Below are 21,753 nucleotides of genomic sequence, written 5' to 3'. Positions count from 1 at the left end.
ACTTGAGTCCCGGTCCTCCACTTGAAGAGGATCGAAATGATACCTCTGTGCTGGGGTCAAGGTCCTGGGGGTCTGACCATGGCTGCCAGACCATGAAGGGCTCAGAAGGCCATGTGAAAACTTGGAGTACAGATGACACTAATTTGCACATCTTGTGGTTCCTTCAACTGCTTCTCCACCCAGTTCACACAGCACACCCCCTCTCTGAGGAGGGCACGCACTGGCTGGTCAGGGTCAGATCCTCCAAAGTTTTCAAAGAGATCTTCAGAGTGTCTGTTGCTTGCCCTGGGGGAGTTCTCTGTAAACACTTCTTTTAGGCAAATGCATGTTGGGCATTTGAACAATGTGGCCAGTGCCCCAGAGAATGCCAGCAGTTCAGCCTGAAAGGACCTTGGCATCTGGCATCTTCTGCCAGCTGAGCTTCTGAACCTTCCTGAGACAATTTAAATTGGGGTGGGGACCTTGACTGGTGGGCCGGACTGCTAGGGGGCTGCCAAGGCAACAGCAAGGGGGACTTGTAATTCAATGAATCTAGGAGCTTTCTAGGGGTGAATTATTAAATGTGTAATCAGACATGTGGCCCACAAATGATGCTCCCTGGCCTAGCGCTGGTGAACTGCCCAGGTTTCACAGGCGGATGCAATGGGGTCAGCACATGGCTCTGGCCACCTTCAACTCTTCTCTCCCCCACTTCCCTCCAGAGCCTCCCTGAGCTGGCTCTTACTGTGCAAGGCGTCAGCCTCACTGTCAATGAGTCCCTCCCTGGGAAGGGCCCTGCCCAAGGGAGTGAACGCATCCACCGGGTTCAGAATGTCTCCAGTGGCTGGAGCCAATGGTCCCGCTAATGAATGGCACAGTGCGGCTGGTGGGGCCCTGTGTTCTTGGTGCTGACCGTCAAGAGAACAGACCCCTACTCTGGGAAGTCCTCTGAGCTGCCCCAAGGCAGAGGAGGCAAGAAGCTATGCCCGGGCCCTGCACTTTCTTGCCCAGGGCAGAGGGTATGACTATCCAGGAGCATAGCTCAGGGGTGAACCTGGGGCCCTTGACTCCAACTGCAGCCTGGTTTCTCCCACACTGTGAGTGCTGCCTTCACAGCTGCCCCATGGGCAGGACCCAGAGGGGAGGTCGTCATCAGGCAAGCCGGGTTGGTGGGGATGCATGGCTGCAGGGTACATGTAGAGTGGCCTCAGAGTCATGGAACATGAGATTTGACTTCAAGAACCTCAAGGGAGGGGCGGCTAGGTGGCAGTGGATAAAGCACTGGCCTTGGAGTCAGGAGTACCTGGGTTCAAATCCGGTCTCAGACACTTGGTAATTACCTAGCTGTGGCCTTGGGCAAGCCACTTAAATCGTTTGCCTTGCAAAAATCTTAAAAAAAAAAAACTTCAAGGGAGGTGGAGAGGATGGAAGAGCAAGGGAATGCCACTGACAGGGATTTGAGGGTGAGTGAGGCACTTTCTCTTCTCTCCTGACTATGCTTGAGCCATGCCACCAGAGCTTCTGCTCTTGGCCAATGTGGCCCTGGACACTTCCACAGCCCCCATACGGCTTTTTGTCTTCTTTTCTACCTGGGAGAACTGTGAGGTGCTGTGAGACTGCAGAAAGGCTTTGCATTAACTTGTATTTTCCCTGGGACAGACCCCACCCCCCCAGCCAAGGTGACTTCAGCTGACTTCCATCTCATTCCTCCCTCAGTCTGTGCTTTGGATAGGACGAGAGTGAACCTTCAGGGAGAGACAGATTGTGGGGAATGAATTGTTGGGTGATGAAAACGAGAACCACAGAAGACCAAAATCCTGCTCTGCCGGGCAATTTTGTCAAATTACACAAAAGTGTAGCTGTAAATGAGAGAAGGTGTCTGAGGAAAACCCCAAAGTGAGGATGGCCCCACATCCAAGGATCTGGAGTCATCTTCTGGCCCTGAGGGCACCTCCCCAGAGCCTAGCCCAGGACCCTGCTCACAAGGAATGCACCATTGCCCTTGCCTCCTACTGTCCTGAGTGGGGTGAGTTTGGGCAAGTCGCCTCTCCTCTTTGCGGCTCAGCTTCCTTTTGCTTGTTTGTTACTAATTTTAAAGCATTTTTATGCAAAGTTTTGAGTTCCAAATTCTATCCCTCTCTTGCTTCTTTCACCTCCCCTGAGACAATATTATGCATGTGTGATTATGTAAAACATTTGCTTCAACAGGCCCTTTTGGTTCCCAATCTGATGATCCTATGATTTAGAGAAATTGTGGGCCCAGAACTGAGGAGCTTCTGTAGTATTAAGCTTACAGACTTAAATTTACAAAGGGACAGCCCAGAGCATATATTTTTATATAATAAAAATGGAAAAATTGGGATAATAGAGCATATTATGGATCATTTGGATGAGGAATGGAAATTGAGATAGAAAATCATGGCACTGAAGGACAAGAATGAGACTAGGAAACAGAATATAGGATTTAAATCTTAGCTTTGCCACTGAACTAGTGGGATAACCTTGGCCAGTCACACATACCACTTCCTTGCTAAAAAAAAAAAAAGAGGTCGGGAGCCAGGGGAGCTTGGCCGCAGAGACTTCAACAGAGCCTTCCATCGCTAACATTCCTGATGCCACGAGCTTGGAGAGAGACACTCAGTTTTATTGTGACTATATGAAGAATGGATTAAATATGTGGTCTATAAAAGGGAACCTGCATTCTATGCGGTGAAGATGTGCTATGAGGTTTCTTCATTTCCTGTAAAAATGTCCATTTTTAAGAAGTAACATTGCTCAGCCTTAAAGAGAACTTAGCAATGTAACTATAGGACTTTATCTTTTCATTTTGTGTGTAGTTTGGATCTTTAGGATTTTCTCTACAATATATATCGGGACTTAAAAGAAACTCTTGCATCCCTACATCAAAATGTCAGGATATTTTGAATGTAGGGGGAATTTTCATCTCTGTTGGGGAACACCAAGGCACAAAGTAGTTTAAGAACCTGCCAAGAATCAAGATCAGAACCCACTTTATCTTTTTATAGTTATATGTGGGGCCTTTGCATGATTTCAAAGGAGAAGAATCCTTCTGTTCCTTGGAGGCTTTGATTTTTAGGTTATCACCCAAGGCAAGGATGATATGGATGTCTGGCAGCTCAAAGGGCTGAACCCATCGACCACTTCAGGATGCATTTGGCCACAAAATGAGGTGGCCACTGAGCCAGGGGCTCAGAATACATATGCCCCTTAGGGTGGGAGAGGAGCTGATTTGCTGATTCATCACTGTGGGTAGTTTCAATGTGGAGAGTTTTTATGTTCATTAAGAAGATAGAACTTTCATGTCAGTAAGTTAGTAATTAACTACCCGTGTCCATTGTTTGAACTAGCTAGGAATTCCGAGCAGTCACAGTTATTTCTGTTAATGCTTTCTCAGCATCCTCTGGAACAAGATAAACCGGAACTCTGCAGCCTACAGAGGTAGAGAAGACATTGGTCTCCTTAGTTCACCTGGAGTGTTGCAGACTTTTAGCCAGGTATCTGGGAGAGCTCAAAGATCAGATGTCATTCTCCTGTAAGAACATCTGTTTTCCCAGATTCTTTCCTCTAAAGAACTCAGCGGGAGCAGCTAAGAGGAGACTCTGCAGAGCTTTGTGAACTTTAGATCATCAGAATAGCAAAGAACTGACACATTTTATTAGTTGTATTATTAGTAGTTTGGATCTGTTGTGTCAGATTTCCTGGTAGGCACCTGGCCAGGCCTGCCGTGGGCTTACACTGGGATTCTCACCTAGGGAAAGGCTGACTTTTGTCAGAAGTAGTGGGTTAGGGGGCCTGGTCTGGGTTGCCCACAGAGTGGAGAACTTAAGAGTTGGAACCTTTGCTTCAAATCCTGGCCCTGCTGTTTACTCACTGCATGACCCTGGACAAGGCACCCACATGTTGGAGACCTTGGTCTCCTCATTTGTAAAATGAAGCCTGGGGGCCTAGGACTAGAAAGGGATCCACTAAGAAGAACAACTAGCCAAGGCTGACAGGGGATGCTATTTGGGGTCTGCAGAAGTTGCATTTAGGTTAAGACTGTTTTTTGAGCCAAAGGTCTATTCATCCTTAGCTTAAATGAGAACCATGGTAAACCAATTGAGTTATTTGAATGGATTGATTTTACATAAAATATTTGCAGCACTGTATGTAGCAGACTCCCACATACATGTAACAAGTGAAAAGGGAGCAACAATAGGAATCAATCACAGACTCACTTGATGCAGTGCTGGGGGAGACACAAGAGGCTCCCCAATGCAATTCCTTTATTTGGCACTGGGCCCAAAGTGGTGAAAAGACTTGGGCCATTTTAGTTCTTCTCTTGCCATTCAAATGTTTGATCTATTTTGAGTTACTTCATTGATGCCAGTGAATGAGTTGAAATGCCAAAAGCTCCATGTAGGAGTGCAAGTCTATGCCACCTGGTCAACCAGGCCACCCAGGGACGTCCTGACATCACTGGTGGTCAGTTAATAATCATTTATTCTTCTATGAGGGACCTCTTCAATGTGCCAATATTCAGTTAAGACAGGTGATCCTTAGCCGCTCCATCCACCTGGAAAGAGGTTTGTACTGCAGTGGCCCACCCCGGGGTCTTGACCTTATGGTCTGGCAATTTTTATCCATGACTTGGATAAATACATAGATAGTGGCTAAGCCATCTAAAAGGACATGAGGAAGGAAAGGATAGTAACATGTCTGATGACAGTTTGGGTCTCCCCAAACCTCAAAGGCAAGTCTAGAAGATGACTCTAAATTCAGTGAGATACAAAGTCTTATGTTTGGGTTCAAAAAATCAATTCCACAAGCATAAGATGGAGGATAGCAAAAACCTTGGTCCTGTGTGGCCATGCCCATTCAAATGAAAGTAACCCATCGACCAAGACTAATGTACTGCCACAGAAATGGTCCTGAAGACAAGCTGTCCTTTGTACCCTGAGACAAAAATAGGTTCACTAGGAACAGAAAAATGAATTTGGCTCCTGTTGGGAAGGATTCAGTGGAAAGAATACTTGGTCTGGGAAGGAGGAGACTGGATGGGGAGAGTGGCCAAATTTTCTGCCTTGAGAGTGTCAGGACTTTGGAACTTTCACTCAAGGTTCAGAGACGTAACTTTTTCTTTCCTGACACCATGAGGAATAAGGCAGAGTCCCAAAACCCTAGGCAATGTGGCTCCACACCAGAGGTGTTGGTGTGACAGATTCGGGGCTCTGTCACTTTTTCCCTATAGGACTCTTGCAAGTCCTTTCCAGACCTGGTGTTCTCATTGGTAAAGCGAGATGACCTCCAAGGTTCCCTCTAGTTAAAAGCTGAATGGTTCTAGGAACAAGCAGGAAAGACAGATTCTACGTCATGCTCGCCTGTAGCAGAGGAGTGTAGGAGGTCCTTCCTGTAGGTTAGGACCCTGAGGTACAGAGACAAATGTGTGGGAGGGCATGGCCTCAAGAACCTTCCATTCTCTGCTCCGTGGATGCAGAGGAGCATGGTCATGACTCCTGCAAGGCCTCCCTGAAATGGAATAAACGTAGGGGACCAAAGTCCTGAAAGTCCAGAAGCAGTTCTCTTGAAGGCCAGGTCTTTGTTCTCTGAGCAGGCTGGGTCAGTTCTGGGCTCTAGGCTGCTGCCTCTGACTGTATTTTATGGGAAATGCCCTCTGGTCATAAATGTGGTGACCAGACTCTACCAGGATGATGCTTTAAAGGTCACTGATGTTTTCAATTTGAGCCCTGCCCCTGGCATGGTGGCATTCCGGGAAGGGCTTCAGAAGCCCAGGAATCTGAGGCTGGCCTGGCCGCCACCCCCTCCAGGTGTGACCTTTGCTCTCTGACCTCCGATTTCTTTATCACTAAGATGGGGCCGTGATTCCGGCTCCAGCTGTGGTGAGGAAAGCTAAGAGTAAATATGAACTAGACCCAGCTCCTCACTAGTCACTTCCCTGAGAGCCAGTGGCTTTAGAGAGGGTCAAGGAAAGGCCATGGATGTCTGCTGCCGGACATCTCCAGTAGAAATGCTGAGAGCAGAACATCCTGGGGACATACCAATACCAAGAAGATCCTGGGGTTCCACCAGCCAGCCCCGCACCATCCCTATGTGGAGCCCTGGGTCCAGCCAGTGGGTATGCTCTGAACTCTGTGGACAAGTCCACTTCCCTTAGCAGGGCCCTTTCCAGGGAGGGACTCACTGACAGTGAGGTTGACTGTCTCAAGGAGTCAATGAGGCTGACACCTGGCTCAATGAGAGCTAGCTCAGTATAGGGGAGGCTCTGAAGGAAAGTGTGGGAGAGATGAGGTGTTAGACTGACACCAAACTGAAGGTTGACAGAGCCGTGGTGCTGACCCCATGGCTGTCTGCCTGTGAGACCTGTCCAGTCCACCTGCACCAGGCCAGGAAATTGAATCACTTCCATTTATTTGTCCTAGGAAGAGTCTGAAGATGCCCTGGCAGAGAAGATATCCGACAGGCTAACCTGCCAAGCATCCATCTTACTACAGAGAGCATAACTACAATGGGCTGGCCATGTTGTTAGAATGCCAAACGTACACTTGCCAAAAAATATATTTTATGGAGAACTCAAAGGGCAAGTGCTCACAAGGAGGGGGTGGGGTCAGAAGAAGTGATACTGGGACCTCCTGAAGGTCTCTCTTAAGAGCTTGGAACTGATTGTACAGCATAGGAGACCCAGGACTGCCCATTATGGCAGGCCCTCATCAGAGAGGGGGCTGCACTCTATGAGGAAGGCAGAAAAGAAACAGCTCAAAGGAAACAAGAGATATGTAAGTTTAGAGTGTCCACCCCAGGTGTTCACATGGACTATTGGTACCCAACCTATGGTAGAGCATTCTGAGCTCATATGACTTATCAGTCACAGTTGGCCATGCTGTGACCTGTCTCTCTGGTGATGTCATTTTGGTCTTCTTTAATAATGAAGGACAAGAACCAACCAAACCAGCATAGGAGTACTTTAAAAAAAAAAAAAAGAGAAAAATGACAAAAACATGTAAAGCTGGTCAGCGACTGGAGATTCTGAGTTCCCTTTGCTACTCTCACCATTTCTTTACTTCAATAGGGGATGTGGCTGTCAACATAGAAATTCCCTCCCCAGGTACAGATTGCCTATGATTTCCTGGTCTGAAGGAGGTGCTGTGACTTGTTTGGGGTCACCCGTCAGTGAATGTGATGGGTGGGATGTGAGCCCAAGTCTCCTTGCCCCCCAAGGCCACCCCTCCATCACACCAGACAATGCTGCCTTTTAAATATTGCGATGTGTAATTCATTCTGTCTTTCTGGAACAGCCCAGAGGCACCGTCATCAGAGAGACTTACATTGAGCATTTAAGTAAAACATCCTTCACCAAACCTGCCGGCGACTCACATTCTATAACCACCTACCACCTGTTCTTTGTAGATTACTTCTGTATCATTACAAGTAAAAAAATCAATACCGGACCATTGATTTGGTAATGAGACAAGATTGCCAGGCAATAATACATAATGTTATCCAAGCCTTATTTCTCAATTGTTTTGAGAGAACAGAAAATTTGAGGACCCTCCTTGAAATTGGCTCCTATACTCAACTGGAGATCTTGTGACAGGAAGGGGGCTGGAAGGATGGCCTGCCGTCATGCCGCACATCCTCGGGGTAGGGCTCCATGTCACGTATAACCTTAAACGGCCTCCTCTAGCAATAGGTTCCTTTACCTGCATGCTGTTTGCTTTTTGGCTTCATGTGGGTGTATTAATAATAACTGGCATTTCTATGGAGTGAGTTACAAACACCATGGAAGCACATGGTAGTGCAGTGAATCGCAGGCCTGGGATTTGGGAAGTCTAGGAGGAGTCTTATGTTGGATGCTCCCTTCACTTCCTGGAGACCAGGGTGGGGCCGGGCTCAGGTTGGCACCTCTCTGAGGCTCTTCCCAGCCCCCAAGGATTACCCAAAGCTCTCGGTAGGAGAATGGCAGAGAGAGAGAGCCAACATGTGGACTGCCTTGACAGGTAATGTGATTATTTACAGCATGAGCTAAAGGGGCTTTGCGTAGCAGATGTCCTTCCTGCACCAGACTCAGACCTAACACGCCTTGCTTTGCTAATCATTCCGGAGGGAAGGAACAGACTGGATGCAAATGGATTTTGGAATTGGAAATGTCTTGCATTTGCCACCTCCCCTCTCCTTCTCCATGACAGGAACCACCATGTGTTAGGGAACCAACTTGATAAGCTTCTGGGACCCACAAATCCACCCCTTGGGAGCCGACCTTTCTCTGTCCTTGGGGATGGGGAGCTGGTCCTCTCCTGCTTGGGGGGCCTACCAAAGCCTGCATTCCACCTGCCTGACCTTCAAGAAACCAGGGTCACCCCTATGCTATAATAAGACTTTGGAGTAGAAATGCTGACAGGTCATACAGAGCAGAATTTTCTGGTATTTAAAATATGCATCTTGGGAAAAAAAAAAGTCCCGTCACCTAGACTGAAAGGCAGCAGTTGGGTTCTTGAGGGGAGCCGTGGGGCTGGGGAGACGCAGGAACAGAAGCAGTGGGTGCTCTGACACACAGCACCCCTTCTTTGGTGATTCGGGAGAAAGAGGCAGCATGAACTTGTGGGGAGTGAGAGGGAGGGGTGTCCAGTAATGGGGAGTCAGGGCCCCAGCCCTGATAGGTTCTGAAGCTCTCACCTAGTAATGTTGCTCACTTACCACGGATGTTTACCATTTTGAACAAACTTAAATGTTTGATTTAATCCCAAAACCGCCCAATGAGGCTGGCAGAACAAGCGAGGGTCTGGTGAGGTGGATGGCCTCAAATACCCCTTTCTGGGAATGGCAGAGACTCAGCTCAGACCCAGGGCTGATTCCAAGTCCAGGCTGCTTTCCATTACAGCCATGGCCTTGAGGTCTATAGGGGAAGAAATCATACAGAAGCCCAGGCAGGTGATCATTGTGGGGTTCAACGTGCCTTCACTGGACAAGTCAACTAAAGTGGAAGGGCTTCTCCCAAGTCACCTGCCAGCCCTGGAAGCTGTGGCCAGAGGATGGAAGCCCAGCTCCTCGGCCTTTCCTACCTATTCTGAACTGTACCAACTGGCGGTCAAAGGTGACAGGGTAAAGGATTGATACTGAGACGTGTCTTTTCCACCAAGTGCCTCAGTCTCCTCATTGGTACAAATGAGGAGTTTTGGTAGACATAAATAGCAAAGAACTGACTAAAGAGGAATCCCAGAGGCCCCTGTGCTCTCACCTCTTCTGACCTTTGTCAGCAGGCTGCTTCCCCAGGGCTATCATACATGTCTGAGTCCCACCCCCCCCATCCCCTCCCATGTCAATGGACTTCTCTGCTCTCTCCAAAGGTACCAAGGATTTGTCATTGCCACATGGGGCTCCCTCCTGCTGGACCCCCCTCTGCTCCTGGGCACCCTCGCCTCATCTGACTGCTCTCTGTGGCCATCAATTCTTTTTCAGAGTTTGTCCTCCCTGAGGACAGATGCCTCCCTGGGCTCTGGCTCCTTTCCTCCCCGGGGGGCACCCTTCTGGAAGGACCTTGCACACCTCCCTCTCTGCAGGGGTGCCCTTTCTTCCTTGACCACATCTCTCCAATCTAGCCCTAGCTCCTGACACACAGAGCCACCCACCTTGGCCACACACACACACACACACACACAAGCACAGACACAGACATAGAAACACAGAGACAGACACAGACAGACACACACAGAGACAAAGACACTCCCCCTGCCCCCCTCAATCTCCTGCCTCAAGGTCTCTGCCCTGGCTGCACCTCCCATTGTCTAGTGCTACCCCTGCTTACCTCCGGCCTGGAGCCTTTCCTCATCTGACTACACCTGTGACCTCCCTGCCATTTCCTAATTTTGTCCAGACTTTGACTCCTCTGCTTTAGGCTCCTGAGGATTCTGAGCTCACTGTATCCACAATGCTCTGCATGGTGACCAGCAAATCAAATCCTCAGTTGTTTAATCACCCACCCCGTGGCTTGGAGGAGAAAGCCCCAGAACTGGCTTCAATGAGGAAAATTCAAATCCTGCCTTAGAAGCTGACTCCCTGTGGGACTGTGGGCTTCCTCAGAGCCACTGCATCCAGAGAGGCTTGGAGGAGCTAAAAGTGCTTTGCCATCCTTAGGCCCCCGTGCCTCCTTGTGGCCAGAAGGACAGTCAGGGGCCAGAGAAGCTCTGGGCCTAACCCCTCTCTGGGGGTCTCTTTTCATGGACTAGGAGTATTTCTCACACTTCTGTGTCTGCATATTAGGTGTGGCCCCCACTGCTGGGGTCCATAGTGGGTCTGGGGGCTGCCCTGGGGGCCTTCTTACCTTGACGGCATAGCTGCTGAGTGGGTCTTTGGCATAGGAGGCCGGGTAGTAGACGGCATCGCCGGCTTCGCAGCATGGTCTGTCACTGGTCAGCCGGAAGTCCGACCAGCTGTCCACCCCAAAGCGGAGCTGGTCTTTCTGGCCGGCCATGAAGAGGTCCTCACATCTGAGAGCCAGCTTCTTCAGGGCGTCACTGTGCAGACTCCGTATTTTCCCCACTACCTCCTCACGGTTCTCCAGGCCTCGGTAAAGCACCGTTCTCTGGGGTTTTGGGGTGCTCTTGCCCAGCCGGCCCTGAGGCACCCGCCGACCCGGCAGGGACTCGGTGCTGGTGCAGAACCGTTCCCTTGGGCCCAGAGCGGTCAGGCTGGAGACGCTATGGGCCGTGGCACTGGCACGCCTGTCCCTGGGTGGGGGCCTGTCCAGTGAATCCCCGGACTCATTCTCCAGGCCTTTGAGCTCGGAACTGAGGGAGGAGCCGCCACTGCTAGCATCCCAGTGGGCCTCCAGGTCATAGGTGGGATTGGCCAGCAGACACAGACTGTTCTCCAGGGACCTGTGCAGATCTTTGGGGAGTGGCTCTGTGTTGGCCCTCAGGATGGTTTTCTTTGGCAAGGGGGGCGGTGTGGCTTGGGAGGGGCGGGTCACTTCTTGTTCAGCGGCTCCCCCAAAAGCAATGGTCTCGTCCACGGCTCCCTTCGGCTGGCGGGGATGCTTGGGGGGGATCATGGTGGCTCTGGACTGTCCTGTGAGGAAGGAACAACACAAACTGTTCTTGTAATGTCCATAACAAAGGGGGAAAGGACTTAGAGGGTCCTGGGCCTCTGAAGCCCAAACCCCCACTGATCTGAAAACAAGGACCTGGCTTGGCGGGAGAACCCTATGGGACCAACACTATTAGGACGTGCTAACAGTCACATCTGGTTGTATTTGCTCGCTGCATGATGTGTGGGATGACAAATTCAAAGATGCCTTCTGCGCCTCTTCTAGATGAAGAGCCTTAGAGAAGACCTTGTCCTGACTTGTCAACTACATTGACTGATGAAATCTAGATTCACTAAAGGTTGGGACTTCAGACAAGGAGGGAAAGGGAGAGTCAGTCTGGTTGCAGTGTAGTGGACAGGAGTCCTAGGAGATAAGGTGAGGAAGGGATGCTGGGACGAGGCTATGAAGGCACCATGCCATCTTAAAAAGAGTCCCCGAGACTTGGGAGCAGAGGCCTGACTGCATCTCAGAGAAAGGGAGCTGTGTAAGGGGGTCACTGAGCCCAGTGACCTGGAGGCAGAGGCCAGGATTCAGGAAGGGGAAGCAGGAGAGACACCACCCTAATGAGCAGTTGTGAGGGGGCCAGGGAACAGAAGCCAAAGATAATGCCTGGGTTACAAAGAGAGGAGATACCAGGCAGAAGAGGAAGGGTAGGTCTGGGGGAGGGTGATGAGCTTGAGGCGTATTGGGTCTGAGCTGGCTGGGAGGTGGCGAGGCCTCGGCCGGCAGCCCAGAGCAGAAGAGGGAAGGGCTGAGCAGACTCCCCCTCCTCACTGGTGCCTGAGGTTTGGGACTCTGCCACATCTGTCCTGGATCCAGGGGTGGTTTCCATGCCAACCCTTCCCAGGTTCCTGATGGTCTTGGAGCCTAGGCATGGCTCTGTGCGTGTACACACATGTGTTTGTGTTCACATGTACACATGTGCATGTGTGTGAGTGCATGTTGTGCAAGCATGTTTGTACATACCTGCGTGTGTGTGTGCACGCAGGTGTATTTGTGTTGGGTTGTGTTTGTGAGTGCACACATCTATATGCATATGCACATGTGTCTTTGTCCTTGTTTGTGTGTAAATGTGTGTTGGTGCATGTACTTGTATGTGTGTGCGTGCGTGCACATGTGTGTGTATGAGTGTAGATGAGTATGCTCTTAAGGCCACCATGGCTTTCTGTGTATGAGTGTAGATGAGTATGCTCTTAAGGCCACCATGGCACTGCCCTGAGGTGAAGGGCTAAGCACTTATGTGTTGGGCATGGGGTGGCTAGTGGGTGTGGAAGAGACACCTTCCCAAGGAGCGGCTGTTAGAGGGGTAGGGAACAGGATGCCTAGGTTACTGGAGACACCAGACAGGGAAGGCCTGGATGCAGGAAGACCAGAGTTCAAATCCAGCCTCCCACACATAGAGGTTGTGTGACCCTGGACAAGTCGATGAACCTTGTTTGCTTCAGTTTCCTCATCTGTAAAAATGGACTGGAGAAGGAAATGGCAAGTCCCTCCAGGATCTGCCAAGAGAATCCCAAGTGGGGTCAGAGAGAAGTAGGCAGGGCAGAAGTGACCCAGTGCTGCCACGGGCCAGACCCTGCTGAACTTTACAGATGGTCACATTTGATCCTCCCAACAAGCTATTATTTCCATTTTACAGTTGAGGAAACTGAGGCAAACAGCAGGGAAGTTGATTGCCCAAGGCCATAAAGATCAAATCTGGAGCCAGGCTTCCCTAGCTCTAGGCCATCTGCCCCTTTGGGGGCTCTGGCTCCAATGCCACCAATCCATTCACACTAAGTTGCTATTCCAAGTAGGGGTTTAAAACCACTCAACTCATTTTTGTCTTTTGGGGTAAATAAGTTTGATTTTTGAGAAATGACTCTAGACACTGACACCAACACCTCTAAGGATCAAGGAGGAAGTCATTAGTCCGTTTCTAGCCACCCCAACTAGAGGACAAGCAAGCCACCCTCTATGGACCAGTTTCTGCCTGGAAGAACAGCACCACATCCCCTGGAAGCTTCCAGATTCTCTGGCTGGGGTTGGGGTGACCAGGGTCAGGGTTGGGGTGTCTCCTGAGTTGCCATGGACATCATGTCATCAACCTGGAGGCCCACTACCTCTCCTGCCAATCCCACAGACTTAGCAAATGGCTTCCAAGGAGTGACATAATAAACAGAATTTTTTTTTTTTAAGAAAAACCCAACCCAACATAGTGCACTTGAATCACAGGGCAGGCATCCTTACAAACTGCTGGCAATTATAATAATACATTCCATTTCACTGCAAAACTCTGTTCAAAGGCCTTTGGAAAAGATTACAATATATACAGGGATCCTAAAGCTCTCCTATTCCTCCAGTGAAACGCAGTGATATTTTTTGACAATATAGGCAGCTCCACCACAGACGATTCTTTAGGGCTGGAAGGACACAGTCATTAACTGTGGGGGGTGGGGTAGGCACTGAATGAGGAAGCCCATTGCAGGTGACTGAAAAGGAGGGCCAGGAGGGCCTCTGCCTCTGCCTCTCCTTCATCCCCACTCCATGTTTTCTTTGCTTGATGAAGAAAGATCGGCTCTTCCCCTGAGATCCACAGGCTCTCTATGTATTCTTGGCTTCTGAGAGATGAGAGAAGTTCAGGTGAATTCCCAAGGAGACAAAAACATTCTTCATGATAAGAATTCCTTCCTTAATGTCTGGTGAATCGGGGCTTTTAAAGATGGAAAGACAGGTCCAGAGATACCAACTGGAGGAAGTCAAAGAAGTTATTTATTTTTTTGAACTGTTGCTGACTGTGGGACCCTGAGCTCCCATCTTTGACCTCAGGGTCCTCATCTGCAAAGTGATAAAGTTGGGCCACCAGGTGACCTCCATGGTCCTTCCAGGTATGACAGTTCATTATTGTATGGAATTTCTGGCAAGCCCCCAGAAGGGTTTTGGCCAGAAAGCTACTGCCATTTATGGCTGGAGAGGAAGAGCACAGCCCCTTCCCCAGCATTACCACTCCCCAATTTAAAGGCAGAAAACAAACCCCTGGAACATGGCGGGGGGGGGGATGTGGATAAAATGGCCTGCCTTCCCTGGGAGGGGCTGTGGAAGGAGGCTGGCTCTGGGGTGAATCCAGGCTCTGCTTCCTATTGGGGAATCAGAGGAGGGTCATTTCATCATCTGCCTCAGACGATAAAATGAGGTTCCCAGAATGTATTTGTGTACGGCCCTCTGGAGGACGGGCCTGAGAGCAAGGATTGGTGAACCCATTAAAAAAAGCAAAATGCCTCCATAGTCTAAATAAAATAGATTTCTCCCATTTAACACTATTTAACACTGTTTCTCCTTTTTAAAATCTATTTTGTTGAGACTGGGTTTCCCTTTGGTGCCCAGGCTGGATATGCTATGGCCAGTCAAAGGCTCAATATTGATGTGGAGTACGGATGCTTGAATCTTATGCTTTTCCAACCTGGGCCTGTTCACTCCCCTCTTAGTGATCCCCTTTCTTGGGGGCCCTGCTCATGGGGGCTCATGGGAGCCAGGTTGAGTGCAGACCCCTATTTCCTCAAAACTCTCAAGATCAAATGATCCACTAACCTTGGAGTTGCTCACCATCAGTTCTGGTTGTTTTGCAAACTCATCGAAGATGCTACTCTGATTGCATTGGCATATCACTGAGTGGTTCTCAGGAGGCTTTTGTTTGGGTCATATGTGTTTTCTCAGTCACTGGATTGAGATAAGTGAGATTTTGATGTTTAAGGGGGGCTGTCTTTGCCTGAGAAGGGGACACTCACCACCCAAGAGGATCTGAAGACAAGAACCCTTCCACTTTCAGACCCCAAGATGGTCCCCTGCCTGAGAGGTGCCCTGGCTCTTAGGCAAGATTACAGACTTTTCAGTTCACTTTTGGCCCTTGAACATGAAGAGACTTCTACTCTGTGTAATGGGAAGGAACAGCCCAGAACATGGATGAGAAGAAATGCCAGTGGTGGAGCAGAGATGGGGCTCAACCATGTCAGGGTCATGGAGGTGGCAGCTTCCCGAGCCCATGGCCCATGGAACTGTGGCAGTGAGTTCTCCGAGTCTCCAAGAATTTTTCCCTTTAAAAAAGGCAAGTTTTTTCAACTGAATTCCAAGCATCTGGATCCAGATGCTAAAAGTTTCACATTGGAGCTGCTTTTATTTTAAACTCTTCAACTCTGCACATTCCTGTCATGCCTCTGGGGTCGGCCCCCAGACTCAGCTGGCACTAGGCCTTGTGCAGCACGAACACTCTCCACTCTTGCGTTCCTTTGAAGAGAAAGACTCTGTTGTGCCGGAGAGTGCATCTTTCTCTGGTTGAGTTTGTTTTTTTCATTTCAGGTGGAAGCGGCTCCTTTCCCTTTGCCCCTCCTCTCCATGAGTCTCCCCGCTCTCATCGTCTATGAGGAGGCATGTTCTGTTCTGGCCAGGGCCGGGGTCTAGCTCTGAGTGGTAGATAAGACCGAGGGTTAAGAGGGGATCCAGAGGGGCTCACATCCCCTACTCTCAGGGTGGGCATGGGAAGAGAACTGGGGTTCTCTGAACTGAGAACTTGGACCCACTGGGAAATGGGTCCTGATAGCAAAGCCACGATAACCCCCTCATTGAGTCCCTACAGTATGTAGGGCACTGTACTAGGCTTCTGGGGGGGAGCACCTGGAACACAGAGGAGATCTAGATACCTCCTACATGGGGTTGATGGGTTCCACAGTGGATTAAAAGCACAATCATGTAGGGCAACATATGACATGCAAGATACCTGAAGAAGCAGCAAAATAAAGTGCCAGAGAAGGAGTCAGGACATGTGAAATATTAAATGAAAATCAGAAAGTTGCGTGTGCGTGTTTGTATAAGTGAGGGTATATGAGTATGTGTGCCCATGTATGTATGCTTGGGCGCAGGCTGGTCATCCTTGGGCTCCTCCCATGAGGACCCTCAGTAATCCTGAGGTAGAGAAAGGTTAGGTAATTAGGATCAGGAGAGGATGCCAAAGTTTGGTTTATTTGGTTTACATTACTTCAACCTTCTTCCCCTTCCAGGCATTTCTGGACCAGCTACGATGAGAGAGGAAGGGGCATCAGTGATCTGCCAGACTTGTTAACAAATACTTGAATTCTTATGGGTGAATAGTACAGACTGCCTCAAGTCCAGTCAGCACACTGACCCCATCCCCTGGCACCGGGTGGGTGCACCACTTTGGAGAAGCTCACCAGTGAGGGGTAACTTCTCTGATCCTGGCCTCTCCTGGCTCTCCTCCACAGTAGTGGGATGAGCTGTTAGCCCAGGAGGTGAAAGTGTGGCAATGCCAAGGCTGTGGGTCCGGTCACTCCATGGGTCACATGCATCTTGTTACAGTGAGTATGCCATGGCAGACTCAGTTAAGAAGAGTTGGGTTCAGTTCTCTATGTTGTGTGGCACTGAACACATCTGTGATTTCATTTCCTCATGTAAGAGTGAGAGGGTCTGACGCAGGTGCCTCTTCTAATGTCTATTCCGACTCCTTCAACTGTGCTGTAGAAAAGCTCAGAAGGCGCTGCTTGTGCTACCAAAACAATCATTATTTTTTAAATCAACCAACAGTATGCACAGCAGCAAATCCATCAATGATAGCAAAAGCTGTGACTGATCATGGAACGTCCCTTGTAAAAGCCTACCTGTGCCCATCCCCGCTGTGGGGAGGACATGATCATACTGCCAGCTCACACGATACAAGTTGGGGGTGGCCTTCACGTGTGTGTGTTCACTAGGTTGGCACTTGTCCTTGGCAATTGTGGATCCCTCAGCAGATGCATGACCACTGGTGCCACCTCCATCATGGCTGTCTCTGCTTGTGTCTCGGCCTCTCTTTGTTCTTCCTAGGGTTGTCTCTCCTCTCTAAAGAAGCATAATGGAGCTGGAATAAAACCCAGACCAGGTGGTTCTCTTGCCCTGGATGGGACCAATCTTGCCACAAATGTCTTGGCGGGTCTTCTCCAGTTTGGTACTCTTCTGCCATCACCCTCAAACACTTGTTCGAGAATGATCTTCCCTGACTGTGTCTCTTTCCAACCTTGCTTTCAACTTCCTGATGCTCTCATGCTTCTGTTAGTAAGTAATCTCCTCCCAGCCTCCTCTTCCACAGGGCAGTCTTTCAGAACCCCTTAAGAATTCTCTTCTCCATCTACAAATGGCATCATTTCAATTCCTTCACAATGGTTGCCTTCCTCTGGATGCTCTTTCTCATGTATAGTATCCTTTCTAAAAGGTGGCCCCTTGAAATAACTCTAAGCTATGGAGAGTTAGGTGGCACAGAAGAGAGAGCACTGACCCTGGAGTCAGGAGGACTCGAGTTCAAAGCCGGCCTCAGATGCTTAATAATTATCTAGCTGGGTGACCTTGGGCAAGTCACTTAACCCCACTGTCTTGCAAAAATAAAAGAAAAAAAGAAATAACCCTAAGCTGGGGAGGAGGAGATTGCCTCCTCCTGGGACCCACAGATTCCACTTCTCCTGGTGCAGCCTAAGAATGTAGGATCCTTCTTGGTTGCCATGGAGTATTCAACTCCCAAGAGACTTTAGTCTCCCTTTTAGCTCTTTATTTGTGTGCACACACGTGTGTGTGTGTGTGTGTGTGTGTGTGTGTGTGTGTAGCAAGGCAATCAGGGGTTAAGTGACTTGCCCAAGGTTGCACAGCTAAGTAATTATTAAGTGTCTGAGGTCAAATTTGAATTCAGGTCCCTCTGGTGTTCTGTCCATTGAGCCACCTAGCTGCCCCTGATAGAGCATTAAAGAGCACAGTACCTTCCACAAACCCTTGGCCATTCCACTGGAGACATCATCGCAGTTGATATGTGCTATGAATTTGATCACTCTTAGAATCCATCTCACTACACTACAGTCTAGCCCACATCCTTCCATTTTTCTTAAGAAAACAAATGGTCAGATATTTTCCTACAATCTAGGCTGCCTGGAGCAGCTGCCTTGCCCTGCTCCCAAAAAGGGCAATGGCTTGTTCTGGATGAAGCCACTGAACCCCCTCCAAGGGCAGGGATAGTGTGATAGTACTGCCAAGGGATGAATTCCAGGCTCAGGGGAATGTTCAGGTTTCTAGGGCACTACTTCCTCTTTCCCCCAAGGCAATTTTAAAAAGTCCCTCCCCTTTTAGATATTCCTAACCTCTTTTTGCCATCTTCACCTCATTCTGAACTTTAATGCTGTGGATACTATTCTTTTTTTTGGGGGGGGGGTGGTTGTAAGGCAATGGGGTTAAGGGACTTGTCCAAGGTCACACAACTAGGTAATTATGAAGTGCCTGAGATCGGATTTGAACTCAGGTCCTCCTGACTCCAGGGCTGGTGCCCTATCCACTGCGCCATCTACCCTATGGATATTATTCATATAAGATGTCACATTTTGCATTCCTCTCTTTTATTTGCCTTGGCTTCCAACTTTTCTACATGCATTTAAAAACAATTAATTTTATCATATAACATATGCAATATAGCAATTTAAAAAATGCAAATGGCACCCTCTTTAAATCCTGGGCATTTAACACATTTTTTGTTTCAATAAGTGTGCCAGATCCTCTCCTTACAACAGTAATATCATTGCAGACCTCCTATTAAGGCCATTTTTGGGAGCAAGATGATTAGTGTTTTTTCACCATTCCTCTTTGGCAGACTGGTTCATTGCCTGATTTTTAATTCAGAAGAACATCCCTGCAAAGCAACAAATTATACTGAAATAAAAATGGCAAATCACAGGATCAATATCCTTTGTTGTTGCTTTAGAAAAATGAATCTTTCCCTCCTAGTCCCCCTGCCTCTCCTGAGCAAATGGAAAAAGAAAGCCCTCAATGCTTGGCTGGATAACCCAGCCAAGAGAAATCCTTGAATTGGCCAAGTCCTGAATTTATGTTTCTCTCTCTGAAGGCAAGTTTAAACCATCTTCATTCTTTTGCAATTGTGGTTTATCATTGTGCTGATCTGTGTTCTAAAGTCTTTCAAAGTTGTTTCTCCCTCATCTTACTATTTTTTCCTAGTTCTGCTCACTTCACTCTGCTTCATTTTATAAAGGTCTTTCCAGTTTCCTCTGAAACCATCCATTTCATAATTTCTTATGGCATAATACAATTCCATAACATTCTACACCACAATTTGTCTGGCCATTCCTCAATAGGAGGAGATCCTCTTATAGTTTCTCACTTCTGGTTATTACAGAGAGTGACTATAAATAGTTCTTTCCAAAAAGGTCCTTTTTTATCTTTCTTAGGTTGTTCTGGGACTTAGATTTAATAGCGGTATAGTTAGTCAAAGGTCATGAACATTTTCCTAACTTTTGGGTATATTTCAAATTTCTAGTATAGCTAGACCAGTCGACAGCTCCACCTACTATGTATCAGTGTACCTACTTTCCCATCTAACATTTGTCATTTTCTTCTTTTGTCATCTTTGCCAGTCTAATGAATGTGAGGTGGAACTTCAAAGATACTTCATTTTGTATTTCTCCAATTTTTGTGATTAAGAACATTTTTTTTCCATATGGATATTGACTAGCTTGGATTTCTTCCTTTGAAAAAACTAACTGTTCATAGTTTGTGACTATCTGTTGGGGAATGGATCTTACACTTAGAAATTTGAATTAGTCACTTCTATCTTGAATACAAGACCTTTAAAGGGAAAGGAGGAGGGAGGCTAAGTATTTGTATTGTGCTTACTATGTAACAGGAACTGTCCTACATGGTTTACAGATAATATTTCATTTGATCATTATCAGAGAAACTTATTACAAAGTATCCCCTCCAATTACCTATTCCCTTTCTAATTTTTACTATATTAGTTGGTGTGAAAAATTTTGGATAATTATTTGAGATAATTAAGTAAATTAAAATAAAAGTTTGGGAGCTGGAGCTGATCAATCCCTTTCAATCTGCTTGCTTCTCACCCTCACCTCCCCATTATTCCTGAACTTTCTGACCTTTGGTCCCTCATATCTCCATGCCCTTTGCCCATGTTTAAATTCTGACTGGTGAGTTCCCGTGGGCATCTAACATGCTGTCTTTGGCTATCTCTCCCTTGCCCTCCTCTCTGGATGTCCTGAGAATTTCATTCCTAAGAGTTTCCTATCCCCTTCTTAGGTTGAGTTCGGCAGATTCTATCTTCATTTTGCTGAACCTTTTTGAAATCTTTTCTCCCCAAGCTTAGGACATAAGTTAGGCCTGCCCTTGGATTTCTTCTTCTCTGTCACAAATTCTGAGATGGAGTTACTTCCCCAAAAGGTTCCATCATTTCCTCCTCGTTGGTGAGAAATCAGATCTGCCAGGGAATCTCTCCCTTTGCTGTTCAGACACTCTCCTGAAGGCTACAACTATGACAGAGGCAACTTCAGATATTCTTAGCCCCCATCTCCCTTTCTCTGCTTGGACTTCCTCAATTGAATATAGCCTCTTAACATGCAGAGCTGATCCTTTCCTGATGCCGAAAGCTTTTTAGGAATTCTGTATCTTCTGAATAAGACAGATTCTTTCAGACACAGGTCTCATTTAATACCCTTGAGGTCAAATACACATACACGGACATACAGACAACACACATTAAATAAACATAGACATACTATAAATGTATATACACTCTCTCTCTCTCTCTATTATATATATTTATATGTATTTATATGTGTGGTATATCAAAAATCAAATCAAAAGGGCTTAAACTAATATGGAAGAAGGGAGAAAACTACATATAACATTTCTGTATTTTAAGCTGTGCTTTGGAAATAAAACTTCCATTCTCAAAAACCACTCTCCCAATCATTGGTTCTGAATTTGCCTTCTCTTTGGAATTAGATGAGGTGATAAAAACAACACCTGAGCTCCTAAGGTCACTGGTTTCTTGCTCAAGGCCCTGTGCCAGCCATGCTTTCCAGGTTCTTTTCATTTATATGTTTCTGGGCCTCTTGAGGTGGGGGAGATGAGTCTTGGGGAGCTTCTCTATCACCTTCACAGTGGCCTCAGCAGGCAGAAGTTGCCAACCCCTCACCCCCCCTCTTTTTCTTCTGCCTGTTCTGGAATTTCCTCCCCATGGCATCACATCCTAGCAGCATTCCTTTCTCCTTCCCCCTCTCTTCCTCTGCCCCGGCAGTCTTTTTCTTCCAGTTTTGCCTCTGAAGGCTTTGCCTCATTTTCTTTGATGACCTCCAAGCCAGAGAGACATTCCGTGAGCTCCTCTCCCTCTAGGCTCTCTAGGACTCTGTGCACCTTTCTCTCTCCTTCCAACCTTAAGGGTACAATAAGTGGGCTGGCTCCAGAACGCAACCTGCATGGTAGGCTCTGGCCGCCGCTGAGCCTGAAGGGTTAAAGTCACTCCGAGCTGCTGACAGATGGAGAAGTCATTATGTATACCTGATCTCAGGAGGCTGATAAAGTAACACAATATGCCACATAAGAAACAAGGGCCCTTTTTTTCTCTCCCAGACATTGAGAGATAGGCATAAGAAACATGGGCAGAATGGGGAAGGGCTGATTAAAGTGACATTCTATCAGCATGCTGGGAAATCATCTTGGAGGCTGGAGACAATGGATTAAATTCCTGAAGTTCAGAGTTAGTGCAAAGAGGTCCTATTAGAGGCACCCAGAGAACCATGGCTGGGCAAGATGATAAATCTCCCAAGTTTTAAGCAATTTTATAAAGTGAACTTTTCCTTAGCTGC

General features: G+C 47.9%; 1 protein-coding gene across 8 annotated transcripts in view; it reads right to left on the bottom strand.

Moving 5' to 3' along the window:
* The window catches only part of PEAK1 (pseudopodium enriched atypical kinase 1), a 256,307-nt gene that overhangs the window by 16,130 nt on the left and 218,424 nt on the right, over positions 1–21,753 (bottom strand). For all 8 annotated transcript variants that reach the window (XM_074232467.1, XM_074232470.1, XM_074232474.1 and 5 more), the window contains one exon: positions 10,316–11,061. In XM_074232467.1, the coding sequence (XP_074088568.1) occupies positions 10,316–11,061 (746 nt within the window). The remainder of the gene's footprint in view (positions 1–10,315; positions 11,062–21,753) is intronic.

Source organism: Macrotis lagotis, chromosome 4 (genome assembly GCF_037893015.1).
Source record: "Macrotis lagotis isolate mMagLag1 chromosome 4, bilby.v1.9.chrom.fasta, whole genome shotgun sequence".
Lineage (NCBI taxonomy): Eukaryota > Metazoa > Chordata > Mammalia > Peramelemorphia > Peramelidae > Macrotis > Macrotis lagotis.
Note: the sequence above shows the minus strand (reverse complement) of the source record. Positions and strands in the feature narration are given on the sequence as shown.